The sequence below is a fragment of the Danio aesculapii genome, chromosome 1 (genome assembly GCF_903798145.1).
Source record: "Danio aesculapii chromosome 1, fDanAes4.1, whole genome shotgun sequence".
Lineage (NCBI taxonomy): Eukaryota > Metazoa > Chordata > Actinopteri > Cypriniformes > Danionidae > Danio > Danio aesculapii.
The window spans coordinates 20312142-20326630 of NC_079435.1; the positions used below are offsets into that span (position 1 = coordinate 20312142).

Here is a 14489-nt window from a genome sequence, read left to right on the forward strand (position 1 = left end):
AAAAAAAAAAAAGGATGCGCTTATTCTGACTGATCATGCAAAACAGGAGGAGCTAAACGGAGTTCTAGGGTATAATGATCAGCTTCCAATAAAGACATACAATTTTCTTAAAGACAAAAGAGAGAAAATAGAAATTCGGTCAGCAAAGAATCAATACTGCACTGCAGCGCCCACAATGAGTAAGTTTTAAGTACTACTTTGATAACACAGCTATAGGGTCTGTGAAATATTTGATTTAATGAGAAACAAATAGATCGATTTAAAGTGCGTCATTTTGCGATTGCAGCCTTTCACAGTCAATAATAATGACACAAATAGAGCAAATAGAACTTTAAGAAAGTTGGACAATTCTATTATATATATTGTTTTTATTAGAAAAATATTTGTTTTTCTATAATTTCATTTATATTTAAACAAATAAGCAGAACACTTTGTAATCCCTGTATGCATCACAATGAATAAAATAATTATATATATATATATATATATATATATATATATATATATATATATATATATATATATATATATATATATATATATTGAGAACTGTAGATGTTTTTATGCTTGAATTAGGAGCTAGAAAATTCTAGATTAAAAATCTTTGTCACAGCCCTTATTTTAGAATGTAGATCCCTTCTCAAGGTGATCTCGTTAAGCATGTTTTATAACATGACTACTAACAGCTGTTTTATATCACATGTATTTGTTAAAATTGTCAACAGGTCAGGATGTGCGCATTGTCATGGTTGGTAAAACTGGAGTTGGAAAGAGCGCTACAGGAAACACCATTCTTGGAATGAAAGCTTTCAATTCAGAATCAAGAGCGACATCCATCACTAGACACTGCTCAGCTAAATCACAAATTATAACAGGCAAGAAGGTTTATGTTGTGGACACTCCTGGTCTGTATGATACATACATGTCCAATGAAGAAGTCATAATGGAGGTTGTGAACTGCATCATACTTGCAGCTCCGGGTCCTCATGTCTTTCTTCTCATTATTGCCATTGGACGCTTCACTGAAGAGGAGAAGAACACTGTTAAACTGATTCAGAAAGTCTTTGGAAGTGATGCACACAAATACATGATGGTTTTATTCACCAGGGCTGATGATCTTGAAGATAGGACTATTGAAGATTACATAGAGGAGGCCACAGAGCTAAAAGAAGTGATAAATGCATGTTTAGGAAGATTCCACATGTTGAACAACAGAGATCAATCAGATCACACACAGGTCTGTGAGCTCATGCGTAAAATTGAAGTCATGATGAGATGCAATCACAACAGCTATTACAACTACCACATGTTTGCAGTGGCTAATGAGCTCAACAATACTATGACTAGTGTGAAAGAAAAAGAGGAAATAATTGCTAAGCTAAGGAGTGAAATAATAGTACTGCAAAGAGAAACAAACAGGTCCTTTTGTAGAATTTTGTAGAAAAATTGAAGAAAAAACGAACCTTGAAGAAATTGATTGCTCTATGGATCTATGGATGTATGCATTTTCTTGTAGTCTGTATTCCTTTATTAATGAGTAAATTGTTATGTTAGACCCTTTGTTTTCCTTGTGTATATAGTTGGTTATGGTTTCTTGTTTTTAATTTCATTATTATTATTATTAAATTTGCCAACTGCACATCAATTTGCTTTTCCTCTTGTCTTTGCCTCACCCACGTAATAGTACTTGACACATTATTGCATAAGTCAAGCGTTACAGTGAACTACCCTCAATATATATATATATATATATATATATATATATATATATATATATATATATATATATATATATATATATATATATATATATATATATATATATATATATATATATATATATATATATATATGTATGTATGTAAAGGGCTTGACATTAACTTTTTTGATCACCAGGCACTGTGGCTAGTAGAGTTCCAACATTACTAGTCACTCGCCATTTTTACTAGCCACAATTTTGTTGTTGGGAAAATGTTTAAATGCATTTTACTTTGACATGCTAAAATTATTTGATTTAGATTTTGTGTTATGTCAACATGCCTCCTCGTTCATTTCACTTTTTTTGTGAACTTGCTTAATGTTCATGAGCAAATGGGTTGTGGTTTCATAGTGTCGCATTGGAATTAGTTTTATTTCACAGGACTTTTCAGGGCTCAAAATTAAGAATTTACCAAATTTATCTCTGAGCACACCAAAAAAAAAAAAAATTATTTCTTAGCCACAATTTTTAAAAATGTCAAAACAAGCTAAATTCAACTGTATACATGTACTGTTTAATTCAAAAAAACATTTCTTAAAAAGCGCACCTCTCAAAAAATGTAACTACATGTCGCAACGATGCGTAGCGCAAGCTCTGTGATTGGTCGGCTTGGTAGCGCTGACAAGTGTGGGCGGGACCAAGAGCCGAGTGTTTATAAGTGTGGAGTCCCTTGAAGGAGCTCCAGATGGAGACTGTTGTTTTGTGTTTACCTTATTATTAAAGTTGTATGTCTGCTGGTTCATACCTCAAAATGAGCGAGTTTGCACTATACTTGTACATTAAGGTAGCGTCAAAGAGCTTAGAATGACCAAGAGGCGACACAGCATATTATAAGTCTGTAAAATAAACTATTAAAAGTGCTGATGATTGTGATAGTAAGTGTTGTATTGTCGTCTTTTAGGTTGTATCTTAGCTTTAATGCGCTTTTTAAGTGAAGTTTCACAAACTAATTTCGAGAAGAGCATGTGATATGATCAGCTGGTCTCTAATCTACAATCATTTAGCCAATCAGATTAATCCAAATGTAACAAAGTTAGGTTTTTCATTGTGAATTCTCCTGAATTATGCAGCGGTTTTGTGTATTTTATGATGTAAGGGTGCCCTCATGTGGTTTGTTTGGGGTACTGCAGACATACAAGTTAGACAGGAACCCTGCTGAAAAAACCAGCTAAAACCAAAAGCTGGTTGGCTGGTTTTAGCTAGTTGACCAGCCTGGTTTTAGAGGGGCTTTGGCCATTTCCAGGCTGGTTTCCAGCCATTTCCAGCCTGGTTTTAGCTGGTCAGGCTGAAAAATGACCAGCTAAAATCAGCTAAAACCACCTTGACCAGCCTGGTTTAAGCTGGACATAGCTGGTTTCGGCAGGGCTCCCAGCCTGGCTAGGCTGGTCAAGCTGGTTTAAGCTGGTCAACTTCCAGCCTGACTAGCTAAGACTAGGCTGGAAATAGCTGAAAACCAGGCTGGAAATGGCCAAAGCCCCTCTAAAACCAGGCTGGACAACCAGCTAAAACCAGCTAACCAGCCTAGGCTGGTTTAGGCTGTTTTTTTCAGCAGGTAAGTGACGTAACACAGCAGATGCTGTGAGACAGCCATGCAGTGGGTAGGTGTTTTTCATGCTCTGTCTTAATTCATTAATATTAACTTTAAAAAGTAGCGATTTCGCACATTTAGTTTATAATTCGGTTTTATTATCATTGAGCCTTCAGTGTAGAGAAGTGATGTACTTTTCTTTAGGTTAAATGGCTTTTAAAATGTCTACTGGATTGTGCTCTTTAGCAAGGCCATGCGGTTGATTTGATTTTACTATTTTATTTAGGTGTTGTATGTCTGCAGCAAGCCATCCAGCTAAAGGGCTGTATTGTTTATTATTTCAGTAAAAGTATCAATCAAATACTGCGACCAGGCCTGCGAAGGACCGGAAACGTTACACAAACTCACTATAAGTAGCCTAGCAAAAATGACTCTCTTATCTTCGTTTTCTGAAGAAACCCCTAATCCACCCCTTCTTCTTCTTTCTTTCTTTGACATAGGGAGCTCTTGAGAACTACTTGATTTCGTACTCCCCTTAAATGCTCAATCGACAAGGCTCAGGGTTCTCTCCCGGAACAGCATGCCAAACCTGCTAATAGCATCAAGCAATATCTAAGTGTGAACTCTTGAAATAAATAAATAAAGAACAAAGCAGCTGCTTGCCAATGTGACAGCAATGAGATCCAATGGACGGCCGATCGTTTTCACTCCAAAATGGCGGAATTACAGGCCTGTTACTGGGCGCTGCTGTTGCAATGGAACATTCTATTAAGTGTCGCCTCTTGGTCACTCTAAGCTCTTTGGAAGCATTCAGAAAAAAACAAAACATCAGTGAAGAAACTCGACACAGAGGAACATAAACACCTCACTGCCAACTAGCGTTTCAGAAGTGTTATTGCAGAGCAACAGAAACAGCGCGCAGAAGTATAAATGCACAGCAACTCACAAGGCATGCGCCATGGGTCACGGTCATCACTTGACACAGAAGTATAAACCAGTTAAAAACAAAAGCTTTATGTAGATATTATTAAATACATGTGTTTCTGTGGTTTCTGAGTTATTCTAAATCAGTGGTGCTCAACCCTGATCCTGGAGATCGACCTTCCTGCAAAGTTCAGCTCCAACCCTGATCAAACACACCTGAACCAATTAATTAGGACCTGAACGGCACTTGATAATTACAGGCAGGTGTGTTTGATATGGGTTGCAACTGAAATCTCCAGGAAGGTCGATCTCCAGGAACAGGGTTGGTTTCCCCTGTTCTAAATGGTCATGTGACAACACAGCAATGATTGACTGACATTTAAAAATGTTTACAAGTCTTTGCTTAGAAAACCTGAGTAGCACAACAGAAACCACACAGAAAACCTTAAAATCCAAATAGCGATACCCTGGCAATCACTATGAATACTCCAGCCACAACACAGCAACATGCTAAAATGCATTGCAAATTCTAATTAAGTTTGAAAACCTTAGCAGCATTAAAACTGCACAAACAATCAATAGCTATACTTTAACATTCTGTTCAGGTTTCTATTCAGTGAAGAAGATGCTATTTCCGTGCATGTTATTAGGCAAGTGTGGTCTGTTTGTGCTGCAACTTCTGCAGCAGCTCTCAATGCTTCCAACCAATGTCTCTGTGAGCAGTATAAGGGGTTTACACCGCAAATGTAGATATCGATCAAAACAGGATGTTGCTGTCAAGTTGGTATGCATGTTCTCTCACATGATTCCAGTTTGGTCAAGCTGAAAACTAGTGTGTTTTTACTGACGTTGTCTGCTCATGTCTACATTTTACCGATCAATACCATTATAAGACTTATAAGAATATAGTATATTACATGAATATTATAAGTTTTTTTTTGCTTTTTTGTAAGCCATTTATCTTTTAGGAAATATGAAGTTTGCATTTGTTTACATGTCAGCGTGTGTTGTTGTTGTTTTTAAATAAATTATTTGTACTTAAAACTGAAACCCCAACTTTAAGGCTACAGCAGACCTACACTTTCAATTGCAGACTCTAAATTGTTTCAATTTCTACTGGTATACTTGAATGGTATTGTCAGAATTTGGTGTAAACAAAAAGAAATCATCAGCCACACTTGTGTCGATGGCTCAGGTTGCTGGTGTAATGGTGTAATGAGGTATTTTCTTGCTACACATTGGGATTCTCAGTGCCAGTTCCCTTCCTGAGTATTGATGCTTACAGTATATGTCAATCCCTTAATGTCCACACACATTTACCAGCATGATAATATTTAATTGTCTAATTATGTGCAGTTTGTCACAAACTTACACAAACTTGGAAAGTCTTATCAGCATTTAGCTGCTCTAGAAACTTCACAGCATCTTGCCCTAATTAATAGCAATACTTTTATGATCAGGAATCTGTTCAGTAAAGAAGATGCTATTGCTGTGCATGCCATGGAAACCTATCAGTAGGCACGTGTGGTCTGTTTATGCTGCAACTTCTGCAGAAGTTCTCAATCTTTACAAACCAATGTCTCTGTAAGCAGTATAAAGGTTTTACACCGCAAATGTAGATATCGATAAAAACAGGATGTTGTTGACACATTGGTATACATGTTCTCTCACTTGATTCCAATTTGGTCAAAGCTGAAAACAAGTGTGTTTTACTGACATTGTCTGCTCAAGTCTACTTTTTACAGATAAAAGTACTATTATAAGACTTACAAAAAATGCATCGTAACCATTACAAACCGTCATTAACATGATTTGTGTGAAACAAGGTCAGTTTGATGTAGCTGATGTAGTGCAAAAAGTGTCAAGGTTGATATAATATTAATTTCCACATTCCTAGGGAACTGAAGCCATGACCTTAATCTGAATTGTGCCATTCTTTACTGCCTGAGTTGCAGGAATGCTAAGTTCAGCCTTTTCTTACAATTTTGTTATTTTTTTATTATAGAAAAATTTACACACTTTATGTGGCCTGTTTGTGATAGAATTGATTAAAAATGCAGAAACAAGTTGCAGAGTCTGCTGTGCCTAAACTCTTAGTAAACCCTTGTAAAAAGTAAATATCACTCCAGACCAGAGACACAGACTCACTAGACTTCAGCTTAGTCTCTGATTTATCATGGGTCACCAGAGCACAATATACCACCAACTGGCATATGTTTTATGCAGGGGATTCCCTTCCGGGTGTATGAACCCCTCTACAACCAATTTTAATCTTACCTAATTCATTCATTCACTTTCCTTCGGCTTTGTCACTTTATTCATCATGGGTCGGCACAGCGGAATGAACCACCAACTTATCCAGCATATGTTTTACACAGCGGATGCCCTTCTAGCTGCAACCCAGTACTGGGAAACACCCATATACTCTCGCATTGACACTCATACATTATGGCCAATTTAGCTTATTGACTTCACCTATAGCACATGTGTTTGGACTGTGGGGGAAACCGGAGAGCCTGGAGGAAACCCAAGCGAACATGGGGAGAGCATGCAAACTCTACACGGAAATGCCAATTGACCCAACCGGGGCTTGAACCAGCAACCTTCTTGCTGTGAGGTGATCATGTTACTGCGCCACTGTGCCCCCTTTACCCAATTCAGTTATACTATATTCTTTGGACTCTAGGGTAAACCCACATCTGGCCCAGCCAGAATTCGAACCAGCAACCTTCTTGCTGTAAGGCAGCAGTGCTAAAACCTGTACCACCCAGGGGTGCATTTGCAACCTTATTAACGTTGCAACCACAACTTGTACGTTTGCAAATACAACTCTAGAGCTGTAGTTAAAAGCATAGTTCCTGGCTGTGTTCTGCTCCTTGTTATCCCCCTATGCCCCATTCCTTTCGAACGTTCCAACATTTAAATTTGCAATGATTTAAAAACAAACACACTAAAGTCATCTCTCTTACGTGTAATTTGCTTTCAAAATATTTTTTTCAGTTCAGTTTTCGTGTAGTTTAGATAGATAGATAGATAGATAGATAGACAGATAGATAGATAGATAGATATTATTATTAAGTAGTTTTTTTTCTCATTTCTTAGAAAATAGCCTACTATAAGTTAAAATCATTAACTTGAGATTATAATACGTGTTAGCTTTTAGATTGTGGTCTCTGTGGCATTCTTCCCCTTCAGGACTTTTCCATCGCACTGTCATATTTCAAAATCTATTGCTCAGTTTGCTAGATCTATCAGCACTTACAACTGCCCTTTAATTCTAAATATTCCCATTTTTAGCTTAATTGAGGGACAAAAGGTGGACGTCGGAAGCTTGCATCTTTGTTAATAATAAAAAAATTAACATTATGTACAACTTTACCTGGATGGTATAAGCGTGAGTAAAATAACTGGATTTAATTTTAGTTTTTTAATATTTAAACACTATATAAGGTACAAAAGACGAGTATTAATTTGTACAGGCGTGAATCAGCCCTTAAATGAAACAAAATAAAACATAATACACTACCTAACAAAAGTCTTGTCGCCTTTCCAAGTTTTAGGAACAACAAATGATAAATTGATTTCTAGTTGATCATTTGGTATCAAAAGTGACACATGAAAGGCCTCTATGTGCTTATTTTAGCAAAATCAAATATGATCATGTCTTGATTTTTAATTATTTAACTAGGACAGTAAGGTCTGACTTCACTTAGACAAAAGTCTTGTCACTTAACAGAAATAATGTACAGTATAAAATATAAAAAGTCATGGTGCAGTGGAAAAAGAATTAAAATTGTGCATGACTCCCATAAGCTTGGACTGCATCCATACATCTCTGCAATGACTCAAGTAGCTTATTAAGTCATCTGGAATGGCAAAGAAAGCGTTCCTGTAGGACTCCCAGAGTTCATCAAGATTCTTTTGATTTATCTTCAATCCCTCCTCCATCTTATCCCAGACATGCTCAATAATGTTCATTTCTGGCCAATCCTGGAGCATCTTGACCTTCTTTGCTTTCAGTTACTTTGATGTGGAGGCTGAAGTATGAGAAGGAACGCTATCCTGCTGAAGAATACCCTCTCCTGTGGTTAGTAATGTATCGGGTAGCACAAATGTCTTGATACCGCAGGCTGTTAATGTCGCCATGGACTCTGCAGATCTCTCGCCTGCCCTCATATTGAATGTAACCCCAAACCATGATTTTTCTGCACCAAACTTGACTGATTTCTATGAGAATCTTGGGTCCATGTGTGTTCTAATAGGTCTTCTGCACTATTTGTGATGATTGGGATGCAGTTCAAGAGATGATTCATCTGAAAAATCTACCTTCTACCACTTTTCTAAATGATCAACTAGAAGTCAAGTTATTATTTGTTCCTCTTATTACTGGGATTGAGGACAATTTTGTTAGGTAGTGTATATAAAATTGTACCTCTATAACACATAAGCAACCAACTATATTTAACACTCATTTTTGTTTTGTGTGTAGGCCTGTAAGTAGTACTACAAACAAAATAAAAATTTTGTAAAGAATTACTTTCTAATTATATCAATTAAAGCTTTGGATAGTCAAAGTAATCTGAAAATGTTGACTGAAAGATGAAAAAAAATCAGTATGAAATGTTTATTGAATCTGAAGAACACTACATTATTTGTTAAATATTAAACAAAAGTAAGAAAGACTGGATAAAACGTTTTATTGTCTGACTAATTCACATGATGAAACAGAAGCTTTGATAAAAATACAGTTTAAAAGAAATATAACAAAATCCACCTGGCAGGAAGTTAATAATAATAAAAAAATGCGATTTTATTTTTAATATGCTCAGAATAGCACTGTGATTCAGGTCAGAAAAGCAGTTCATTTGCAACCTAATCAACTGCTAACATTCCACAATAAAAATATAGATCTGATAGATTTGAAATTGTGCACTCTAAAAATCTGTAAACCAAGATACAATGTACTGTATTAATATAAAAATAATTTACACAGAAAAATCTATTCTGATTATTATCATTTTTTTGTTGTTTTGAGTATAGTTTATGTATCTGTCAAGTGCAACCTACAAGGTTCTGTGTGTTATTGTTCTGCCAGACTATAAAATGAGCATGAAAAACATACTTGATGTAGACAACAATTAATGTTAATCAATAGTAGTATTAAATATTTCCTAACATGAACAGACTTTTTAAAAATACAAATATTGTTAGGAAATCTTTAGATGAATGCATAGCAAGCAAGCGAATGAAATAAAACATGTTTCTACACATCTCTTTTCCAGTGATGTACTGCATTGCTGAAAAACCTTAGAATACATAACAAAAAGGCAGATTATATTTTGGTCAGAATCAAGAGAATAGTCAAGGGTAGTCAATAAGCAAAAGTTATTGATGCTAATATTGTCAATGAGAAAATGAACATGCACAGAATTGTATCTGCATGTGGATAAATGCATAATCCATACTTTAAATTCACATGATCTCAGATGTGTCTTGATTGTCTGGTTCTTGTGGCATCTCTGTTAAAATGAAAAGAAGCACACACAGGTTCAACTTTTGACACATCGAGTTGTGGATTTAACTTTTAAAGGGATTTAAATTGGATTTAAATTGTGGACATAACTTGTAATGCTTTAAGTTAATTTTATTAATTAAAAAATTATAATTCAATTTTTGGGTAATTGTTTACATTATTTAGTCGTACATAGATTTACCGTTTTCCTTGTAATCCGGACTTTTCCCATGTTCTTCGATGAATTGACCTTTGTTTTTATGGTATATATCAGAAATCTTCTCCAGCAGTTGATTTGCTTGAGTCTGATCCTCAATGTCCTTGTTATTCAGTGCATGATATCTTTTGTCATACGTTTCTACAAGATTGTCAAGCTCAGGATTCTCCTTAATGAATTCTTCAATAGCATTGTCTTTCAGATCATCCTTTCCAGAGAAAACGATCAGTGTGTGTGCTCTTGATTTGTCAAGATGCTTGTGTATGTGATCTATCATTTTAAAGGTGTCTGCTGTAATTATTCCCACTTTAATCACAATCATAATGACGTGCGGCCCTGGAGTGGCATGTGAAAGAGACTGAGAGACTGAATCGTTCACTTCTGTTTCTTTGTTAAATCCAGGAGAATCAATCAACATTAAATTAACCCCAGACCTGCTGATTGTATACAGTGGGGATTTGGTGCTTTCAGTTTTGGCATCTTTTCCTAAAAGAGTCTGGATGGTTGAGGTCTTTCCTGCTCCGGTCATTCCCAGGACAACAACTCTGACTTGTTGAGTGGTTTTGTCCAGAGGATCTGCATTGTCTCTCTTGTGCCTCTTCTCTTGTTCATCTGAAGGTCCCATCACTTTATCAGAAGGGATTTGACTGTGTTCTGGCTTTCCAATCAGCATTGCTTCATCATGATATTTACTATTGGCACAATCCATAGCATTGTCATGCTTTATCTGTGTTTCTTTCAGAACTTGTAAGACTTTGTTCAGACTTTTCTTGACAGATGAACTGTCTTTGTTGTTCCAGGTGAACACTCGATTGCTACACCCAAGAATAATGCTCCGCAATGGTCCTGTTTCCTCCTCTAGAAATTGCTTAAAGGATTTTGACTCAAGGTTATCAGAGTGTGTGAACAGAATTGAGGTATGATTCATGAATTGATCTCCTAAGACGTTTTGTAATTTTGGAATTATTAGCATCTCTTTGGCAGTAAAGGAACCGATAGGGAAGACCATAAGAAAAGCATAAGGTCCATTAAGTGATAAAATGGCCGTCTTTATTTGGTATGCCACCTCATCCTCAGGGATTTTAGTGCAGTGCCATCCTGGAGTGTCCACGACTGTGACTTCCATTCCATTCACTGTGGCTGAAGCCGTCTGGTATAATACTGTCACTGACTGAGTAGATACATAAGACTTGAAGACCTTTTTATCAAGTATGATGTTTCCAGAAGCACTTTTACCAGACCCAGTTGTACCAAGAAGGACAATCTGTAATTTTTGTGAGGCTTCCATAACAAAAGATATTCTGCCAAACTGTCCAGAAACAAAAAACAATACAGATCCTATTAAATATGCAGAATAATGTGTTTACTTGTTATTTGTTCTGATGCTGGAATATGATTTCAGGCTGTCCCTCCACTCTGTTTTTGTGTTCTAGATCTACAGTGGCGACCAGGACAACCTATGATTCAGATGTCTGTAGATCCACTTTTAGCAGTAACAAAATCTATAGAATACAGTTTTGAATCAGGAGAATTGAACAATCAATATGGCCGCTCTAGCGAAGGAACCCCCACCTTCTAGTGAAGGAGCCAATCATTGATTGCTAGACTTACGAATGTGTTCTTTACAACAGTAGTTGTTCTGAACCCTCTAGGGTCAGCAAACGTGCTGGAAGGCTGAGGGTCCTGACTACATACCTGGCCATGTACTGAAAGACAGATGTCCTAACCGATATCTTTACACCTCGCTGAGACAGTGTTAGGTTAGGTGCAAGTGTCTGTTCTATTACCGCTCCATTATGTTAGTTATTTGTACAGGTTAAAAATAGCTCTTACATTCAGTGTTGTTTTCATACTTATTTATGTAGCTCTGTGGTCCTGAGAGACATGACATTTCAAACACCCATATACTCTCTCATTTACACACACACTCATACACTATGGCCAATTTAGTTCATCCAATTCACCTTTACCACATGTCTTTGGACTGTGGGGGAAACCGATGCGAACACAGAGAGAACATAGCCAAATGCAACTCGCTGTGTATTAATTAGAGGATGGAATGATCCCGCAATTTTCGATTTATTTCCCAAAATTATTATCAGGTGGCCAGATCTGCTTATCAAGCTCTCGCTGAGGGCACGCGTTTTTGTACTGCTCAGCTGCGAGCATTTCTCAGCTATCAAAGTTTTTAACACATGGTGAGCGTCTATGTTGCCTGTATTCAGTTCGCGTTTCTGCAATGCACACTTCAGTAGACACACGCACTTACTGTGCCACTTGTTTTGTACTTTTCCTAGCAACAACCTAACGAAAACTTAGACCACCAAGCCTTTTCTGACTAGGGGCAGCCCAAGAACATTCAGAATCGGTTGTTGTGAAAATTGTATTCGTGACTCCTGATTAAATATGAAATTTAATATTGAGCTTGGCAAACAGTTTTGGAGAATTATATGTTTCCCCATTCAAACAGGATGCCCATTTCAAAGATGGCCACCAAATGAAATGACTTGAGACTTTGGCAGTAATTACTTAAAGTAATATTTTTTCATATGACTTAATCAGTCTCTCAGACAATTGTGGAGGAGTTATCTACACAGCCCTCATCACAGCATTTCAGTCAGGATGCGGCCTACACTCTAGCTGGATTATTGCAAAGCCTCTTTTTTTCTGTCGTACTGTATATTTGCTGGTGTGTTTAGGGTCATTTTCTTGTTGCATGACCCAATTTTGGCTAAGCTTTAACTTTGGCTGAACAACCAAAGTCTCCAGGCTAACAAACTGCTAAAGCTTCTGCTGAGGATCAGTTCGGCTTTTATTTTTCAAATTTTAAGACATGTCAATAATTAGATCATTTTTTTATGTCCTGATATGGAAAATGTAGAATTTTAAAGAGAACTTTTTCACATGACTGTATATTGTGAAGCATAGCATAACAACTCAAATGTTAAATTTGAAAATGAACACTGATCAAAATTAGAGAACAGATTTCTCAGTTATTTGATGATCTTCTGTACCTGATGGTAATTTCTTAATTCTCTGACAATCCCTGCATCACTGGCAGCATAACTTTCTAGTTTTCATTGACACTTCAAGATGATCAGATCTTGTCCACCTAAAGGATAAAAAGAAGATGACAATAGTAGTTGATCATTACAATATTGCATCTTTGCACTGTCACTAACACATTCAAGTCTCTGTTTTGCTGTGGATGTGTTGGCAAAAATTACATTTACTATCATTTAACGTGGCAGTAATTACATTTAAACACTGTAACACCTCAACCACTTGTTACTGTTTGCTTGCTCAACACATTTATTCTAGATACTTTGGACTACAGAGGACTAGAAGTGACAGTTAAAAAAATCAAACATTAAAATGTATACAAATAAATTACATTTAAATGTGTAAATAAATAGCCAATTTTACAATTGCTTTGTCTGTTTATTTCTTGTTTTAAAATATTGATTAATTAAACAGATGAAAAAGTAAATTTTTAATCCTTTTTAAAATCTTATTTTATTATTCTTTTTTTTTTTCATTTGGCAAGCGCCTTTTCCCCTGTATTTGCCAATTGCTTTTGTTTTTCTACATGCTTTTCTTTATACATTTGTCAACCGAATTAATGAAAATGCCACTGGTCAGAACACACGTGAGAGCAACCAACTTTCACCTCAAACCCTCTTTCACATGGCTAAATTGTTCATTAAATGATATTTAAAAATACAAATGAAACAGACATTTACATATTTCTTTGTATTTGTCCAATTAACATGATTTATTATATACATTTATTTATCCATATTTTATGCCTCAATTATTAACTTGATCACTTGATTTTTATTTTTTTTTTTTCTAAGTCTTGTTTGAGAGAATAATATGCAATATAAATGCCTTTATAATTAATAATCCTGGAGCTTTTAATGTGCACACTGCAGGGTTCACATTAAGAGACTCCAAAACTGAACCCCTGGTACAACATATACTATACTCTCAAATAAAGAAGATAAAAATAAACTGAACAAACCTGCACATATTCTGAACAACAATCTACTTTAATCTGCAAAATATATCAACTCATGAATAAAATAATTATAAAATACTGAATTTTATGTTACGAATATATAATCTAACAATAATAAAGTTGTTACAATAACATTTTTAGTGATTGTAAACTTTGTTCCTTTTTAAACAAATGGCAAAAGCATAAAAATGATAAAAAAGCATTGGATTAAACAATGTTCAGTACATTCTCAACAATGTTTCTCTACTTTTTACACACCTAATTCTATATTGTAAACAATTCCCAATAACATATTCATAGTTGAACTTTTGTAGTTCCATTTACTTCATAACCCATCTAACATGTTAGATTAAACCCACAAGCATTTAAATTACTACAAAAGTCAAAATTTTTCAACTAAGGACCAAAAACACTTACCTTCAGAAAACAGATCTTTTTTTGAATCACCTCCTCTCATCTCACTTCCTAAAAAGTTACAGTAAAAGCTTATCCAATCATAAATGACATGAGTAAAATGGGCTGTACTTG

At 35.7% G+C, this 14489-nt stretch overlaps 2 protein-coding genes across 2 annotated transcripts; one reads left to right on the top strand and one right to left on the bottom strand.

Annotated features, from left to right (window-relative positions):
- Window positions 1-97: 97 nt before the first annotated feature.
- Window positions 98-1607, top strand: LOC130228571 (GTPase IMAP family member 7-like). The gene is made up of 2 exons (XM_056457003.1): window positions 98-179; window positions 726-1607. Exons 1-2 carry the CDS (start codon window positions 176-178, stop codon window positions 1439-1441), a joined length of 720 nt encoding a protein of 239 aa, XP_056312978.1. The 5' UTR covers window positions 98-175; the 3' UTR covers window positions 1442-1607.
- Window positions 1608-8922: 7315 nt separating this feature from the next.
- On the bottom strand, window positions 8923-14423 carry LOC130228555 (GTPase IMAP family member 6-like). Its single transcript, XM_056456990.1, has 4 exons — window positions 14379-14423; window positions 12955-13052; window positions 9926-11249; window positions 8923-9730 (listed from the first exon to the last, which is right to left on the bottom strand). The coding sequence occupies exons 3-4, from the start codon at window positions 11226-11228 to the stop codon at window positions 9684-9686; spliced, it is 1350 nt and encodes a 449-aa protein (XP_056312965.1). The 5' UTR covers window positions 11229-11249; window positions 12955-13052; window positions 14379-14423; the 3' UTR covers window positions 8923-9683.
- Window positions 14424-14489: the final 66 nt, after the last annotated feature.

Bases quoted from the DNA above. Each gene is read 5' to 3' on its own strand.
- LOC130228555 (XM_056456990.1), bottom strand. From the start codon at position 11,228: ATGGAAGCCTCACAAAAATTACAGATTGTCCTTCTTGGTACAACTGGG. The intron at 9,731-9,925 runs GTAAATCTATGT...TCATTTTAACAG, and splicing joins TCCGGATTACAAGGAAAACG to AGATGCCACAAGAACCAGAC.